General features: G+C 27.4%; 1 protein-coding gene across 1 annotated transcript in view; it reads right to left on the reverse strand.

Moving 5' to 3' along the window:
* LOC145969915 (uncharacterized) overlaps positions 1–16522 on the reverse strand; it is a 34892-nt gene that overhangs the window by 15868 nt on the left and 2502 nt on the right. Inside the window, exons 3-18 of the mRNA XM_083096247.1 lie at positions 15966–16441; positions 15706–15810; positions 15404–15559; positions 15232–15284; positions 14844–14851; positions 14304–14454; positions 13605–13858; positions 12817–13298; positions 12511–12615; positions 12154–12309; positions 12023–12074; positions 11132–11237; positions 10693–10946; positions 9993–10468; positions 5071–5175; positions 894–1049 (exon numbers count right to left, since the gene is read on the reverse strand). Coding sequence (XP_082952373.1) covers positions 894–1049; positions 5071–5175; positions 9993–10468; positions 10693–10946; positions 11132–11237; positions 12023–12074; positions 12154–12309; positions 12511–12615; positions 12817–13298; positions 13605–13858; positions 14304–14454; positions 14844–14851; positions 15232–15284; positions 15404–15559; positions 15706–15810; positions 15966–16441 — 3095 coding nt within the window. The remainder of the gene's footprint in view (positions 1–893; positions 1050–5070; positions 5176–9992; positions 10469–10692; positions 10947–11131; positions 11238–12022; positions 12075–12153; positions 12310–12510; positions 12616–12816; positions 13299–13604; positions 13859–14303; positions 14455–14843; positions 14852–15231; positions 15285–15403; positions 15560–15705; positions 15811–15965; positions 16442–16522) is intronic.

Here is a 16522-nt window from a genome sequence, read left to right on the forward strand (position 1 = left end):
GAACAAAAAGGAACATATATTAACAATTACTGCTTATGTATGAGATAGAAAAAGACACACATATACATAACGAAACATATTATATGTTATCATCATTCGTTCTCATGAATTAGTAACAAAATCGCTAAAATGTTCCTTAACATTTCATGTCGTCGAATAGAGAGAGATTTCCTTGACTGGTTCTTTTTACTGCTACATCTTTTCCTCGTCTCTACATTTATTTTCAATCGGTATATCAAATGTCTGCGACGATGTGTATTATTTTTATAAATTATGAATTTACACAATTTATTCCACATTAATATAATAAAAAATATAAAAGTAAAAGGCATATTATTGAAGTATTACATATTACTTTATTGATTGTGAAAAATGTATCTGCAAACTTCGGTTGCTCGTTCGAAAAACTGACAATTAGTTGAAAAATTTGCAAAGCAAATGATAATAGATTATAAGTTTATAACAGCATAAAAGTATAAAATAAACTGCAGGTATGCTCTTATTTGGAAAAATATTTCAGCGCATAAAATTTTATTTCACTTTATATCTTATTTTGCTAATAAACAGATGCAATGTACTCATTTTGAGAAGTAATCTACAGAAAATAAATTTCTAAAAATATCTATAAATCAATCTTTCTACTGATAAATATAGTATGAAAATACATTTAATGTCTACTAAAGCAGCAATATTACATTTGTTAAAGAATAAGTAGAAAGTACTAATTCGATGATTGTTGCAACAAGTTGAAAGCAGAGTAAGACGTTTTTATAATCTGCATAGATGAAGAATATATATGTAATTTACAGAATATATATTTTTTAGATTAATTTTGCATTATGTTTTACGTATTTTTTAAAATTTTATTTGTTACGTATGTTAGATGTACTCACCCATGTGAAACTGCTAAGAATTAGCGCACAAATTCCATAGAAAGAAAGTATCCTCCCTTTCTGGCTTATCATCATCGTGAGCAACAAATTTTTACGTTGCTTTGTTGATATTGTCGTCCAGTTGCTTGCATAAATAGCATATGCAATATTTTTAATCTAAATAAAGAATATATTCAATACATATATTTATTATATATATATATATACAAATACAAAAAAATTTTAAATATCAAAATATATATAAAAGTATAAAATATCAAATAAAAAAATTTAGTATTAGTCACCTTCAAGTCAAGCTCATTGCCATACCAGCAATATGTAAATGTTTGGAACATCATTGATCCTAAATACGTGATATAAATGAAAAATTCCGGGTCAAAGAGCTCTATCTACAATAACGGTGTGAATTGCAATATTATATTTACATTTTAGATTTCACCTTTACCCAATCAAATTAATTTTACAAATGTTAATGTTATTGATTTATGTTTTATATATTAATCTTTATATTTATGAAAAATATGTAAGAGAGAATTTCTTACTTTTGACATCTGATAGATGTTGGTACAAAGAGTGATGAGGCTGAAGAAGAATAAAGCAGTAATATTCCACATAAATAATGATTCTATCCTGTATATGATGTCATAAACTAAAATATGATGTTTCGCGCATTCTGCGATAGCGAAGCTTCCAATGGTGTATGCATTTCTTTCATTATTTTCTTGAAGAAATTGAAATATTTCTGTCAATCGATAGCACAGCAATTCAATTTGTCCGCAGGTATGAATAATGAAACCATACGTGAGGGAGTCCAAAGAGATGTTTAATAATATTCCATAAATTAAAGTTGCGCTTTGCTGAAGATAAGTCAACACGTAAGGAAGTAACGTTGTGATGGAGTATGGTATGTACGTCTTGAGCGGTAAAGATTTTTCGTCCGGAATCAATAGAGGCATTATGATAAACATTAAACACGTTGTTTGGCCCATGAGCATGTAGAAACAGACGATTCCTTTAGCTTTGTTCGCAATACATCATATAGCGAAATAAAGTTTGTAAAATAATTAATTATATGCAAAGATGTAATAATTATAATTATTTAAATTATAATTATAACTATTTACTATTAAGTTTAATTTTTACTATTAGATTTTATAAAATCAACTTTTTGCGCTAGAGAGAGAGAGAGAGAGAGAGAGAGAGAGAGAGAGAGAGAGAGAGAGAGGTTTTTTTAAATAATTAGATTTTCGGGCAAAAGCTTTGCATTTAGCTAAACATATATTTATATATTATTTCTTTTTATTAAAAAATGTAACATTTAAGATTTTCGGAAGAATTTTATTACTAATACTTTCTAAAAAATTATTTTATTTAAGAGTATACTTAATTTAATATTCTAGAGAACTACAATATAATATAAAAATACCTTTGCGATCGTATTGCTTCAGTATCAATTTCTCGGCAAAATCTCTTGGCTGACAGATCTTGACACGAAAGCAACCTAACAAGGCACGCAATTCGCACTGTCGCATCGAAAAATTTAAATATTTTAGGGACAATGACACGAAAGCGAAAACAATAAATAAAACCTCCATTACAGCTTCCATATTATTTCTTATACGTATGAGCTCGATTATTTCAAATATCGTCACATGATATATTAAAACAGCAATGATATACCTATCAAAATATATATATTATGTATATGAGAAAGAAGATATATATATGTATATCTCATGCATTTATTGCATGTATGTGCACATATATATTAAATAATATTAGATAGATTTTGATATATTTTGATATACTTTGATATGTATTATATATCAAAATTTTTCTTATCATTTTTAATTGATGAATAATATTCCTTTAAAGACAATTTTGATTTTAATATATCAATAAAATATTTTTAACAAAATTTTAAAAATCACTTTTGCTTAACATATATCTTATAATTACCTGTAGCATAAAATGGCAAAACGTATTATCAAGTTGCTATCCTCATGTTCTTTCCATACACCGCAGAAACGAAAAACAAAGAAGTTTATCGGCAATAAATCCATATTTTTATCGTCGTATTTAATGTAAGAGCAAATCTCCCCAATATCACAATGACAATATGTAGCGTGCCATCAGTTCAGAATTCTGAGTCTCTGACTACAATGTTCTCTTGCATTAATAACGATGTATAGCTGTAGCATTATGTTAGGGTACATTATGTTTTAATATCGTCCGTAGAGATGAAGCGTTTTTTCCATTGCTGTTTCTATTTTAATATATTCGATTTTATATTCTTGTTAGAGAAATAATACATCTCATTGTCAATGGCAATATCATACAAGCCTTCAATATATCAGTAAATGTTTTCACTTATATTTAAAAGCTTTCCTCTTACAATATTTTATAAATATGAATCAACCATCAAAATCATAAATATAAAATAAAGCTGTAAGATAAAGACTTGTAAAAATTTATTGTGGGACATATTTTTCTGATTAACAAACTGTTCTATACGATTGAATCGTTTTATTAAATAATAGATATATTGATTAAAATTGACATTTTTATAGGCAGAAATTTTAATAGACAACATGAAGAGTGAAGCCGTAGATGAAAAAAATCGAATGAGACGTTGAACAAAACCCCGTAAAATATTCCGGCATCTTACAATGTGCTGAAGATACATAACAAAATATAGACTACAAATAAGCCAGTTATCAGTACAGCAGGTACATCTTGATAAGTCTATTAGTATCTTTATTCTCACAATAAGAGTGAGCACGAGAGTTATGCAAATGGCTTGGGCTATCTCGTAAAGCTCAGATGCACCACTTGGCTGTGGTACATGTATGAGGATTATTTTTATATTTTTAAAAATTTATTGTAATATTTATTATTTTAATATTTTTATAAATTTATATCACATATTTAAATAAAATTTTATGTATAGATTATAAAACACTGAAAAATATCAATTTCGCATTTAATTTTGATATATTTTAAGTACAATTTATGCTTTGTTTTCTCTCACAAAAATCATAATATTATCTTTATATTATCGCTATATAATATTATATATAAAAATATTATATTCTCAAACATTTTGTATTCGTCCTACTAAAGGAAAAAAAATTCGCTTTCATATATGCTTTTGATATAGAAGTATTTCGGGAAATGATTTGTTAAGAAGAGTTTTTATTAATCAAATCAAATTTCCAGGAATATATAAAAATTGAATTTAATATTAAACGAATTATATATCTATAGACTGTACACTGACTAGAAACTGGGAAGAGATAAATTCATAAAAACTAACCAAGAGATAAATTCTAGAAAACTGACTAAAGATATAACTTTTGAAAATAATTTCATTCAGTTTAGCAATAAAATATAAAAAAATTTGAATGTGAATTATTAGCAAGTTTGATAAATGAAACATTGGAACTAAGGGCTTGATCAGCAAATATTTGTCATTTTATTAATAGGCAACAAGTGATTATTTGTAAGAAATTAACATAATTAATAATAATTGATATAAAAGTGATTTTTTCCAGAAAATATTACATGCCATTTAACATCTTATATAAATATAGAACTACGTTATAATGAAAATAAATTTCATTACAATTAACAATGTATTTGTTAATTAATTCGATGCTTGCTGCAGGAGATTAAAAGCTGAATAAGACGTTTTAAAAATCTGGAGAAAGAGAATTAAGTTGATAACGTTAAAAATTTTTTTAATCGTGTTCTTTTATGTACTTCACCTTGAGCACTTAGAAAATTGCAATAACAATAAATTTAAAATGCTTTTTAATTATTAAAAATAAGGTCTACAAAAGTAAATTTTGCGTAATGCATGTATATATTTATTTCTGAGTTTACTTACCCAGGTAAAAGTGTCCAAAGATAACGCAAACATTCTATTATTGGAAAACGTCAATCCTCTCTGACTATTTATCATAATGAGTATTAGGGATCTGCGCTCATGCGACGTGGTTAATGTCCAATTGCTAAAATAAATGCTATTCCCGATATTTTTGCTCTGTAAAAGAGCAGTTGTCAATTATTTCGCTGCCATACAATCAGATCTAATTTTGCAGATTCTTTTGTAGAATACTAATATTTTGCATGTTGCGAGCCTGAAATTTTATTGAATTACTATATAATTATTTACCTTTAATTCAAGTTCATTCCCATACCAACAGTAAAAAAATATCTGTAGCATTATACTGCTAAAATATAGTATCAAAGAAAGAAACTCGATACTGAAGAGTTTTGTCTGCAAAATTTATTTATTTTATTAATTTATTTATTTGATTTACAAACAGTGCGAAATAATTGCATATTAAATGAATTTTTCTCATATCTAAAAATTTTTAAAGTAATAATTAGGTATTATTCAAATATTATAATATTTTAATAATATAATATAGTATTAATTTCTTATATTATTAAAATATTAATATAAGATACTTCAGAAATACAAAATTTATATGTATCTTATTTTTACGCTATTAAAATATGGATTTTATAATTATATTGTAATTCTCAAAAAATAATCTAATCTAAGTAAATTAAAATAACTTGTTTAATTATTTATGGAATTAATTGAAAGCATAGAATTAATTAAAAGAAATAATCGACAAAAAAACACAGTCCCAACCTTTGATATCAGAAAAATGCTGGTGCAGAGAATAATCAGACTGAAAAAAAAGAGGACCATGACTGTCCAGATGAATAGTTCTCCTATCTTTTTCACTAAAGTGTGTACAAGTATATGATGCCTGACGCATTCCTCAATCGACGCAGTTACATCTGAATTCTTTCCGAAATTTACCGATGCCCTTATATTATTTGTCAAACGGCAACAAATCAGTTCGATTTGCCCGCAGGCGTGAATTGTGAAACCGTAAACAAGGGAATCAAATGAAACGTTCAGCATAACTGCATAAAACAACGCTGCAGTTTGCTGTAGATATGTTGCCGCATATGGAAGTATTTCCGAAACGGAATAGGGAACGTACGATTTCGTGGGCAGAATCCATTCATCCTTGCCGAATGCCAGAATTGGCGCAATCACGAAACCCACAGTAGTGGCTTGACACATAATTAAGAAGGAAAGTGTGCTCCACTTAGCTGTCGTGAATATTTTGATTTATTTTTGACTTATTTATCAAAATTCGAATTGATTTTAAAAAACAGTGCGTTGAAAAGAATTTTTATCGAGTTTTACTAATGATAATTAAATTATTTCTAATGATAATTAAATTTTTCAAATTGAATATATCTTACTTTTAATATATAATTATTCCAATACCTTTTCGACTATGCGTTTCTATTATCATTTTTTCCGTCAAGTTTCTCGGTTGACACATTTTTACGCGTAAATAATTCAACAACTCTGACACGTCGTTTTTCCGTAGCAAAAAATTTGCATATTTAAGGCACAATGTTATACAAGTTGATGTCAAAAAGAGTCCTTCTGTTAACTCATTGATTCGATCACGCGTGCGAATCAGTTCTATCACCTCGAATATCGTAAACTCATATATTAGGAAGAAGATTGCGTATCTGCCAGTATAAAATTTGTAATTAATAGTTTCAAATAACCAACAAAAGTAAACTCTTTGATTTGAACTTGAACGAATTAATATAAAATTAAAAATAATTTTATTATTATTTTAATTCTAAATATACAGTAATGTGTTATTTTATATTTTATGAGCTTAAATACTTGTAACAGAAATATAAAGAACCAAGAATGATGTTATCGTCCTTTTGTTCTCTCCACGCTCCACAAAACCATAAAACCTTAAAGTTCACCGGTAGAATGTCCATAACTGCGCGTTATCTACGTGTCATTTGATGTGTTTCTATTTCAAGACGATAGAAATTCTTCATTTCTCAATAATACATAATAAATTAAAGTTCGGTCACAATAAGAAAAAATGTCCGGTAACATTTTATTATTGTAAGCTACATTAATAATATAATTGTAGCATACGTATAATATTATCGAACGTACTTAAATTTTAAAGACGATCAATTTGTGGCATAGCCAACTATGCAACCTTCCTCCATGCTACATATATACATCACTGTGATAGAAAAAAATAATATAAAAAAATTGTTTTGGCTTTAGCTTGTCATCGCGGAAGAAATTTATTCAAATAACAACTTTCTGATGATATATTAAATAGTATTGTGTCTGTTTTGTGAAAAATATAGTCGTCGTAAATAAAATATAATTATATACATGTAGAATCATTGAGGAAAGTCAGCGGATATTGACGACATGGACATAATATCTAATCTCCTTATTTTTACATTTAGATGTACAATAAGTTAATTTTTTTATAACGTTCGATATAATATTATTATATAAAAGAAATAAATATATATTTTAATACGTAGAAAAATGATCTTATAAAATATTACTTAGTGTATTAATATGTTTAAAAATTTAATTATTGTAAAAAGAAAATTCTATTAAAAAAAATTTTTATAAACATTTGAAAATATACGGATAGAAAAGAGAAATATGTAATTCTGTATATACATAATCCGTTTCTTTTATAATTTAAATTTAGTTATATTGATAGTTGAAGAATATTTAAAATTATATTGCTGTTATATGATTGTTGGAATATTAAATGTAAAGTAGGATATTTTTAAAATCTGCATAAAAAAGAACCATTAACAATTATTGTTATGTCTTCTCGTTGAATCCATTTGGAAAATACTGTTGCATAAAGTGATCGTGCTGAAAATGAAATCTATCAGCATCATTCTATCAATCTCTATATATATAAGTAACTATTTTATCTTGTGTACGATGTCATATACACGTGAGTAATGTCTTATGCACTCGCTAATCATTGGTTCTATATAAATCGATTATCATTGAAGATTATCTGTAGATAAGATAATAATTTGATCTATCCGCAAATGTGAAGATTAAAGCCATAAATGAAGAAATCAAACAAGACTTTGAGCAGAATTCCGTAAAATATGGCACTTCTATATTAAAGATACGCAGTCATATATGGATATAAGCCAGTTATCGAGTACAGCAGGTACGTTTTATTTTGAGTTTGAATTATTAGCAAACTTAATATAAACGAGACGTATGAAACTAAATTTTTTAGAATACTTGAGATTTTATTAATAGGCAATGAATTATTATTCGTAAAAATGATATATAATTAATAATAATTTATATAAGAAAGGATTTTTGCAGAAAATATTACATGTCATTTTAACATCTTATATAAATATAGAACTACGCTATATTAAAAATAAATTTCATTACGATTAACGATAAATATATCTATTAATTAATTCGATGCTTGCTGCAGTAGATTAAAGGCTGAGTAAGATGTTTTAAAAATCTAGGGAAACATAGAATTAAAAACAAAAAGAGAGAGTAACGGTCCGTAAGATAACAATCAAATTTAAAACAAAGAAAAGGCTAAGGACCGTAGCGTAGGGTGTTATTACGTAATAATATTCAGAACATAGATCTGAGACGGGTACTTAATATATTCTTAATTAATTAATAATAAAGAAAGAAGAATACAATGCAATAAAAGTTGACAGACGTACGTTTCGATCCAATGCGGATCTTTTACCAAATTGGAACTATAATTTTTTTACTGCAATGACTCTCATCATCATGGACAAACTTTTTATGGTTCGGACTTCCCCTTTGTATTAATCAGGCGAAGTATATTTCCCCTAGTTTCATAGTGTCGCTCGGACAATTTTGATATCGAGGTGAGGTTGTGCCATTCGTTTGAATATTACATCACCATGCATATATATATATATATATATATATATATATTATTTATCTTTATTTATTTTTTGTACAAGTGTCTGTTTTGTTTGTTCGACCGTTATTATTCCTTTATTATTTCTGCGCTACATTAGACTATCGACCGGTTTAATTTTATTGTTTTGACCTCCTGATTATTTTGTACTGCGCGCGCCTTTGTAACGTTCGCGTTTTTGATTATGTTATCCGTTATTAAGCGCCTTTGTAACGTTCGCGTTTTGATTATGTTATCTGTTACTAAGACATTGAAAAAGATCCGCATTGGATCGAAACGTACGTCTGTCAACTTTTATTGCATTGTATTCTTCTTTTTTTATTATTAGTTAATTAAGAATATATTAAGTACCCGTCTCAGATCTATGTTCTGAATATTATTACGTAATAACATAGAATTAAATTAAAATTTAATTAAAAATTTCTTTCATGTATATCAATTTAAACATATAGAAAATTACAGTAATAACGATAAATTTAAAATGCTTTTTAACTAAAAGTAAAATCTGTGAGTGAGAGAAATGAAAAATTTTAAGATATGCATGCATATATTTATTTCTGAGTTTACTTACCCAGGTAAAAGTGTCCAAAGATAACGCAAATATTCTGTTATTGGAAAATGTTAATCCTTTCTGACTGTTTATCATAATAAGTATCAAAGATCTACGCTCATACGATGTGGTCAATGTCCAATTGCTAAAGTAAATACTATTCGCAATACTTTTGCTCTATAAAAGAGAGTACTGATTATTCAGTTTATATAATTAGATCTGATATTTTCTTACAACAATATTAGCATTTTGCGATTCTGAAATTTTATTGCCATATTATAATTGTTTACCTTCAATTCAAGCTCATTCCCATACCAACAGTAAAAAAATATCTGCAGCATCATACTGCTAAAATATAGCGTTAAAGAAAGAAACTCGATGCTAAAGAGTTTTGTCTATAAAATAAAATTAATTTATGAACTACGAACAGTGCAAAAGATTCACATAAATGAATTTTTCTTATATCTAAAAATACAAAATTGCTATTATTGAAATAATAATATTAATTTCTTATATTATTGAAATATTAATGCTAAATATTAATACTAAATTCAAAGTTTATGTGTATCTTATTCTTTGTTATTAAACTGTAGATGTTATAATTATATTGTAATTTTGAAAATATTATCTCAGCAAATTAAAATTATTTGTTTAGTTATTTAGCTATAGAATTAATTAAAAGAAAGAACTGACAAAAAAGCATATTAATCCAACCTTTGATATCAAGAAAATGCTGGTGCAGAGAATAATCAGACTGAAAAAGAAGAGAACCATGACTGTCCAGATGAATAGCGCTCCTACTTTCTTCACTAAAGTATGCACTAGTATATGATGCCTCACGCATTCTTCAATCAATGCAGTTGAATCTGAATCTTTTTGAAAATTTACCGAGGCTCTAATATTATTTGTCAATCGACGACATATTAATTCGATCTGTCCGCAGGCATGAATTGTAAAACCGTAAACGAGAGAGTCGAATGAAACGTTGAGCATAATTGCATAAAACAGCGATGCAGTTTGTTGTAAATACGTCGCCACATATGGTAACGTTTCCGAAATAGAGTAGGGGACGTACGATTTCGTGGGCAAGATCCATTCATTCTTGCTCAATCCCAGAATAATCGGCGCGATCACGAAGCCCGTAGCAGTGGTATACGACATGATTAAGAAGGAAAGCGTGCTCCACTTTGCTGTCATGAATATTTCGATTTATTTCACTAAAAGACTCGTTCGTCAGAATTCGGACTGATCGTAAAAGGCGGTCAGTGCGTTGAAATAAATTTTTATCGTATTTTACTAACAATAATTAAATTAATATAACATTAAACAATTAAATTGTTTATGTAGTGCTTAATTATAAATTACAAGAAAGGTTTTTAATCGCATATGTTACTTTTAATAATTATTTTAATACCTTTTCGAATATGCATTTTTAATATCATCTTTTCTGTTGAATTCTTTGGTTGGCACACTTTTACGCGTAGACAATCCAATAATTCTGACACATCTTTCTTTCGTAATAAAAAATTTGTGTATTTCAGACACAATGTTACATGAGTCGATGCCAAGAAGAGTCCTTCCGTTAACTCATCAATTTGATCACGCGTGCGAATCACTTCTATTATCTCGAATATCGTAAATACATATATCAGGAAGAAGATTGCGTACCTATGGATATAAAAGTTACGCTCAATAATTTCAAACAACCAAAAAAAATTATCTTCTTATCTGATAACTTGAACAATTTAATATAAAATTAAGAAAAAGAGAGAGAGAGAGAGAAAGAGAGAGAAATTTTCATTATTTTAATAGTAAATAAACACACTGAGCATATATTTTATGCGCTTAAATACTTGTAACAAAAGTGTAGACAACCAAGAACGATGTTATCGTTCTTCCGCTCTTTCCATGCGCCACAAAACCATAAGACTTTGAAATTCACCGGCAGAATGTCCATATCTGCGAGTTATATCCGTATCATTTGATGTATTTCTATCTCAAAATGATAGAAATTCTTCTCTTAATAGTGCATAATAAATTGAAGTTCAATCACAATAAGAAAAACTTTTTCGTAACATTGTAAACTACATTAATAATATAATAGTAGCATGTGCACAATATCGTCGAGCGTATTTAAATTTTAAAGACGGTCGATTTGTGACATCGCCAACTATGCAATTTTCCTCTAATACTATGTATATATATTGCTCTGATAGAAAAAAATAATATGAAAAAAAAATTATGTTTTAGCCCTAGATTGTTATCGCGGAAGAAATTATCCAAAAGACAATTTTTGAAATATTAAATAATATAAATGTTGCATCTGCTTCTTGAAAAATATAGCCATAAGTAAAATATAATTGTATACATGTATAAAAAATGTGCTATTGTGGAAAGTTAACAATTGATGAGATACACGGATATAACATTTTATCTTTTAATCTTCTTATTCCTACATTCAACAAAGTTAAGTTTTTAACGTTCGATAATATTAATACATAGAAAAAATAAACAAATATTTTAAGAAAATTTAAAAAAAGGTTTTTATAAAAAGTTATTACATGAAATATTATTTAGTGTATTAAAGTGCATAAAAATATAAATTATATGTAAAGATAAGATTCTATTTTAAAAGACTTTTATATTGTACGCTCGAGAGAAATGCAAAGAGAAAAAGAAGAAATATAGAATTTTGCATATACATAATCAGTTTTTTTTTTTTTTTTAATAAATCAAGTTTAGTTATGTTGATGTTTGTTGCAAAACATTAAAAGCTGAGTACGATGTTTTTAAAATCTGAAAAAATAATTAACAATTATTGCTTTATTATTATCGTTGAATCAGGTATATGAATACAGCACTGGCATAAACTTACCCAGGTGAAAGTGCCGAGAGCCAAGCTAAAAATGCCATAATAAGAGAGTTTCAATCCTTTCTGACTGATGACCATCATAAACAGTAAACTTCTGCGATCTTGTATCGTGGCAGTCGTCCAATTACTCGAATAAATAGCGTCGCCAATGCTCTTGCTCTGCACACGCGACAAAAGAATTTCTCGTCATTCACGATAAGTTTTTAAATCCTTTTCTTGAAATCTACAATTCGGCAATAAAATTATAAATAAACATTATGTAACTAGAACAATTATATGATTTTGTATTCCGAGTTTTCAGTCGTGAATTATAGATCAATTAAAATAGGCTTTAAAATAAATTATCATTTTTGATCGCACCTTCAATTGTAACTCGTTTCCGTACCAACAATAGAAGAACACTTGAAATAACATGCTTCCGAGATATAAAATCAATGAGAGAAATCCAACGCTGAGAATTTTCTTCTGCAAAACAAACTTAGTTTAATATATTCGCTCAATATGCATTGCGAATTAGACGAGTAAATAGACGATAAGAAGTAATGATACTTTTTTATCGACAATTTATGTTATTTGCTATACAACAAAGAAATTTAATATAATGTTACAATATTGATTAAATTGTAAGAAATTAAGGTTTAATAGAATCTGAAGAATTTACGCAACCTTGGACATTTGGAAAATACTAGTGCATAAGGTGACCATACTGAACATGAATAAAAGCATCACGGTCCACACAAATAACGATTGTATTCTGCGTACGATCTCGTGTACGCATAAATGATGTCTCACGCATTGGCTAATCACCCCGCCTTTATTTGAATCGAATCGATATTGCGCCATATCAGGATAATCCTTGAAGATTTCTGACAGACGATAACATAGCAATTCGATCTGTCCGCAAACATGAAGAGTGAAGCCGTAGACGAGGGAATCGAATGAGACGTTGAGTAAAACTCCGTAAAATATGGCACCTATGTGCTGAAGATATGTAGCCAAATACGGATATAAACCAACTATCGAGTACGGCAAGTATGTCTTGAATGGCAGAGGTCTGTCGGTATCTTGAGGTCCCACAATAGGAGCGAGCACGAGAGCTATACAAGTAGCTTGAGATATACTCATAAAAGCTCGAACACACCATTTAGCTACGATAGACACACACATGTATTATTTTTATATTTTTAAAAATTTATACTATATATTTAAATAGAATATCTTTGATGTATTGCAAAATATTTAAAAATATTATAATTAAATTATTAAAAAATATTAATATAATAGGAGAGTATAACATTACATAAATATATTATATTCAAAAAATTTATTATTATATAATATTATTATTATAATATATTAATAATAATTGTATTAATATTATTATATTAATTTTTGTTTTTAACATTAAAATTCATTATTTGCAATAATTTCGTGAAAATTTACTAGTTAAGCACCTTTGCGATCATATTTAATTAGGATCATCTTTTCTTCGAAATTTTTTGGCTGACACGTTTTGTCACGAAAACAATCAAGTAACGTGTACACTTCATCTTGCCTCGCTAAGAAATTTCCGTATTTAATGCATAAAGCTACATAAGTTAATGCTAGGAAGAGTCCTTCTGTTAGATCTTCGATATGATCGTGAGTTCTTATAAGTTCGATTACTTCAGATATCGTGAATTCGTATATTAAAATTACTATGGAATATCTAAAAATTTAATTATATCTTAATAAAGAGAAATACCTAAGTATATGTTTGATTATCATGTCATCACATATTATCTGAGCAAAACATAAGTTGTTGAAGTTTAATTAGAAATTAAGTAAATATAGATTCATTCTTGTAATATAAACAAATAAAAATTTTTCTTACTAAATCTTAGATCCGTACAGATACATATCTGATATATATATATATATATATATATATATATATATATATATATATATATATATCTGTAGTAATAAAAATATTATCAATAAATTAATTTTTTAAAAATTTATATCAGACGGACAAAAAATACAATAATCAAAAGTTATCTATAAATGGTGCAGACTCATTGCGAAATTAATATATGTGTATACATTTAAATCCGTGACATACAAAAACAAGGTATGATTCGAACGAGTATATCACATTTTCATTATTATACCTGTAGCAGAAACTTATAAAACGAACGAAAAGATCATTATTGTTTTCTTCTCTCCATGCACCGCAGAACCATAAAACTCGGAAATTCAATGGTAATATGTCCATTATTCCGTAATGAAATTGTTTCGATATTGTTTCACTTGGATCACCCTCTTATCTTCGCTTTGTCTCGAAAATACGCAACTTATAGAAAAAACGCATATAACGAAATGCATCATACATTGTCAATGTTCGTTCGCATGAATTAGTAATAAAGTCGCTAGAACGGTCTTCATTAATATCCCTTAACATTTCATGTGGTCTAATAGAGGGAAATTTCCTTCGTTGATTTTTCTTACTATTATATTTTTTTCTTATCTCTGCATTCTTATTTCTGTATCTTATTTCCAATGCGTTATCAAATATCTGGGACGATGTATGTACATTATTTTTATTAATTATGAATTTTTGAACTTGCAATTTATTGCACATTATTGTATAATAAAGAATATTGAAATATTACATACTGATATTATTAATTGTGAAAAATTTATCTGCAAACTTTGGTTGCTTATCAGAAAAGTTGACAATTAGATGAAAAATTTGCAAGACAAGTGATAATAAATTATAAGTCTATAAAAGCATAAAAGTGTAGAATAAACTGTCATAAAGGAGATACACTCCTTTGCATTTGTATCTTTTTAAATTATTTGGAAAAATATTTAGCTCAATAAAATTTTATTTTATTTTATATTTTATTTTGCGAATAGATGCAATATGCCCATTTTAGGAAGTAATCTACAGAGAAAATAAGTTTCTATAAAAATATCTAAAAATCAATATCTCTACTAGTCTAATCTCTACTATAAATATAAATATACAATAGTATGAAAATATTATGTTAATTAAAGCAGTAGTATTACATTTGTCAAAGAATAAGTAGAAAGTACTAATTCGAAGCTTGCTGCAGCAAATTAAAAGCAGAGTAGGACGTTTTTATAATCTGCATAGATGAAGAATACATATGTAATTTACAGAATATATATTTTTCGGATTGAATTACCATTATGTTTTATATTTTTTTTTAATATTATTTGTTGCGTATGTCAAATATATACTCACCCATGTGAAACTGCTAAGAATTAGCGTGCAAACTCCATAGAAAGAAAGTATCCTTCCTTTCTGGCTCATCATCATTACGAGCAACAAATTTTTACGTTGTTTTGTCGATATTGTCATCCAGTTGCTTGTATAAATAGCGTATGCGATATTTTTATTCTAAATAAAAAATATATTTCATACGTATATTTATTTGATATATATACATATACATATGCAAAAAATCTAAAATATCAAAAAGAAATTATATATATATGCAAAAAATACAAAATATAAAAACTAAGAAAAAATCTAGTATTGATAACCTTCAAGTCAAGCTCATTGCCATACCAGCAAAATGTAAATATTTGAAACATCAATGATCCTAAATACATGTTAAAAAAGAAGGATTCCGGGCTAAAGACCTTTTTCTGAAATAACGGTGTAAATTGCAATATTATATTTACATTTTAAATTTCACCTTTACTCAATCAAATTAATTTTACAAATGTTAATGTTATTGATTTATGTTTTATATATTAATCTTTATATTTACAAAGAATATATAAAAGAGAGAATTTTTTACTTTCGACATCTGATAGATGTTGGTACAAAGATTGATGAGGCTGAAGAAGAATAAAGCAGCAACATTCCACATAAATAATGATTGTATCCTGTACATGATGTCATAAACTAAAATATGATGTTTTACGCATTCTGCGATAGCGAAACTTTCAATGGCGTTTGCATTTTTTTCAGTATTATTTTGAAGAAATTGAAATATTTTTCTCAATCGATAGCACAGCAGTTCAATTTGTCCGCAGGTATGAATAATGAAACCATACACAATTGAGTCCAAAGAGACGTTTAATAATATTCTATAAATTAAACCTATGCTTTGCTGAAGATAAGTCAACACGTAAGGAAGTAACGTTGTGGTAGAATACGGTATGTATGTCTTGAATGGTAAAGATCTCTTATCCTGAATCAGCAGAGGCATTATGAGCAATAGTAAACCCGTTGTTTGACACATAAACATGTAGACACAGCCGATTTCTTTAGCTTTGTTCCCAATACATCATATAATGAAATAGAGTTTATAAAATAATTAAGAATAATAATAATTTAGAGTTATAAAATAAT

Source organism: Camponotus vicinus, unplaced genomic scaffold (assembly GCF_025532165.1).
Source record: "Camponotus vicinus isolate PSW18456_S1 unplaced genomic scaffold, iyCamVici1.0 SCAF_4, whole genome shotgun sequence".
Taxonomy (NCBI): Eukaryota; Metazoa; Arthropoda; class Insecta; order Hymenoptera; family Formicidae; genus Camponotus; species Camponotus vicinus.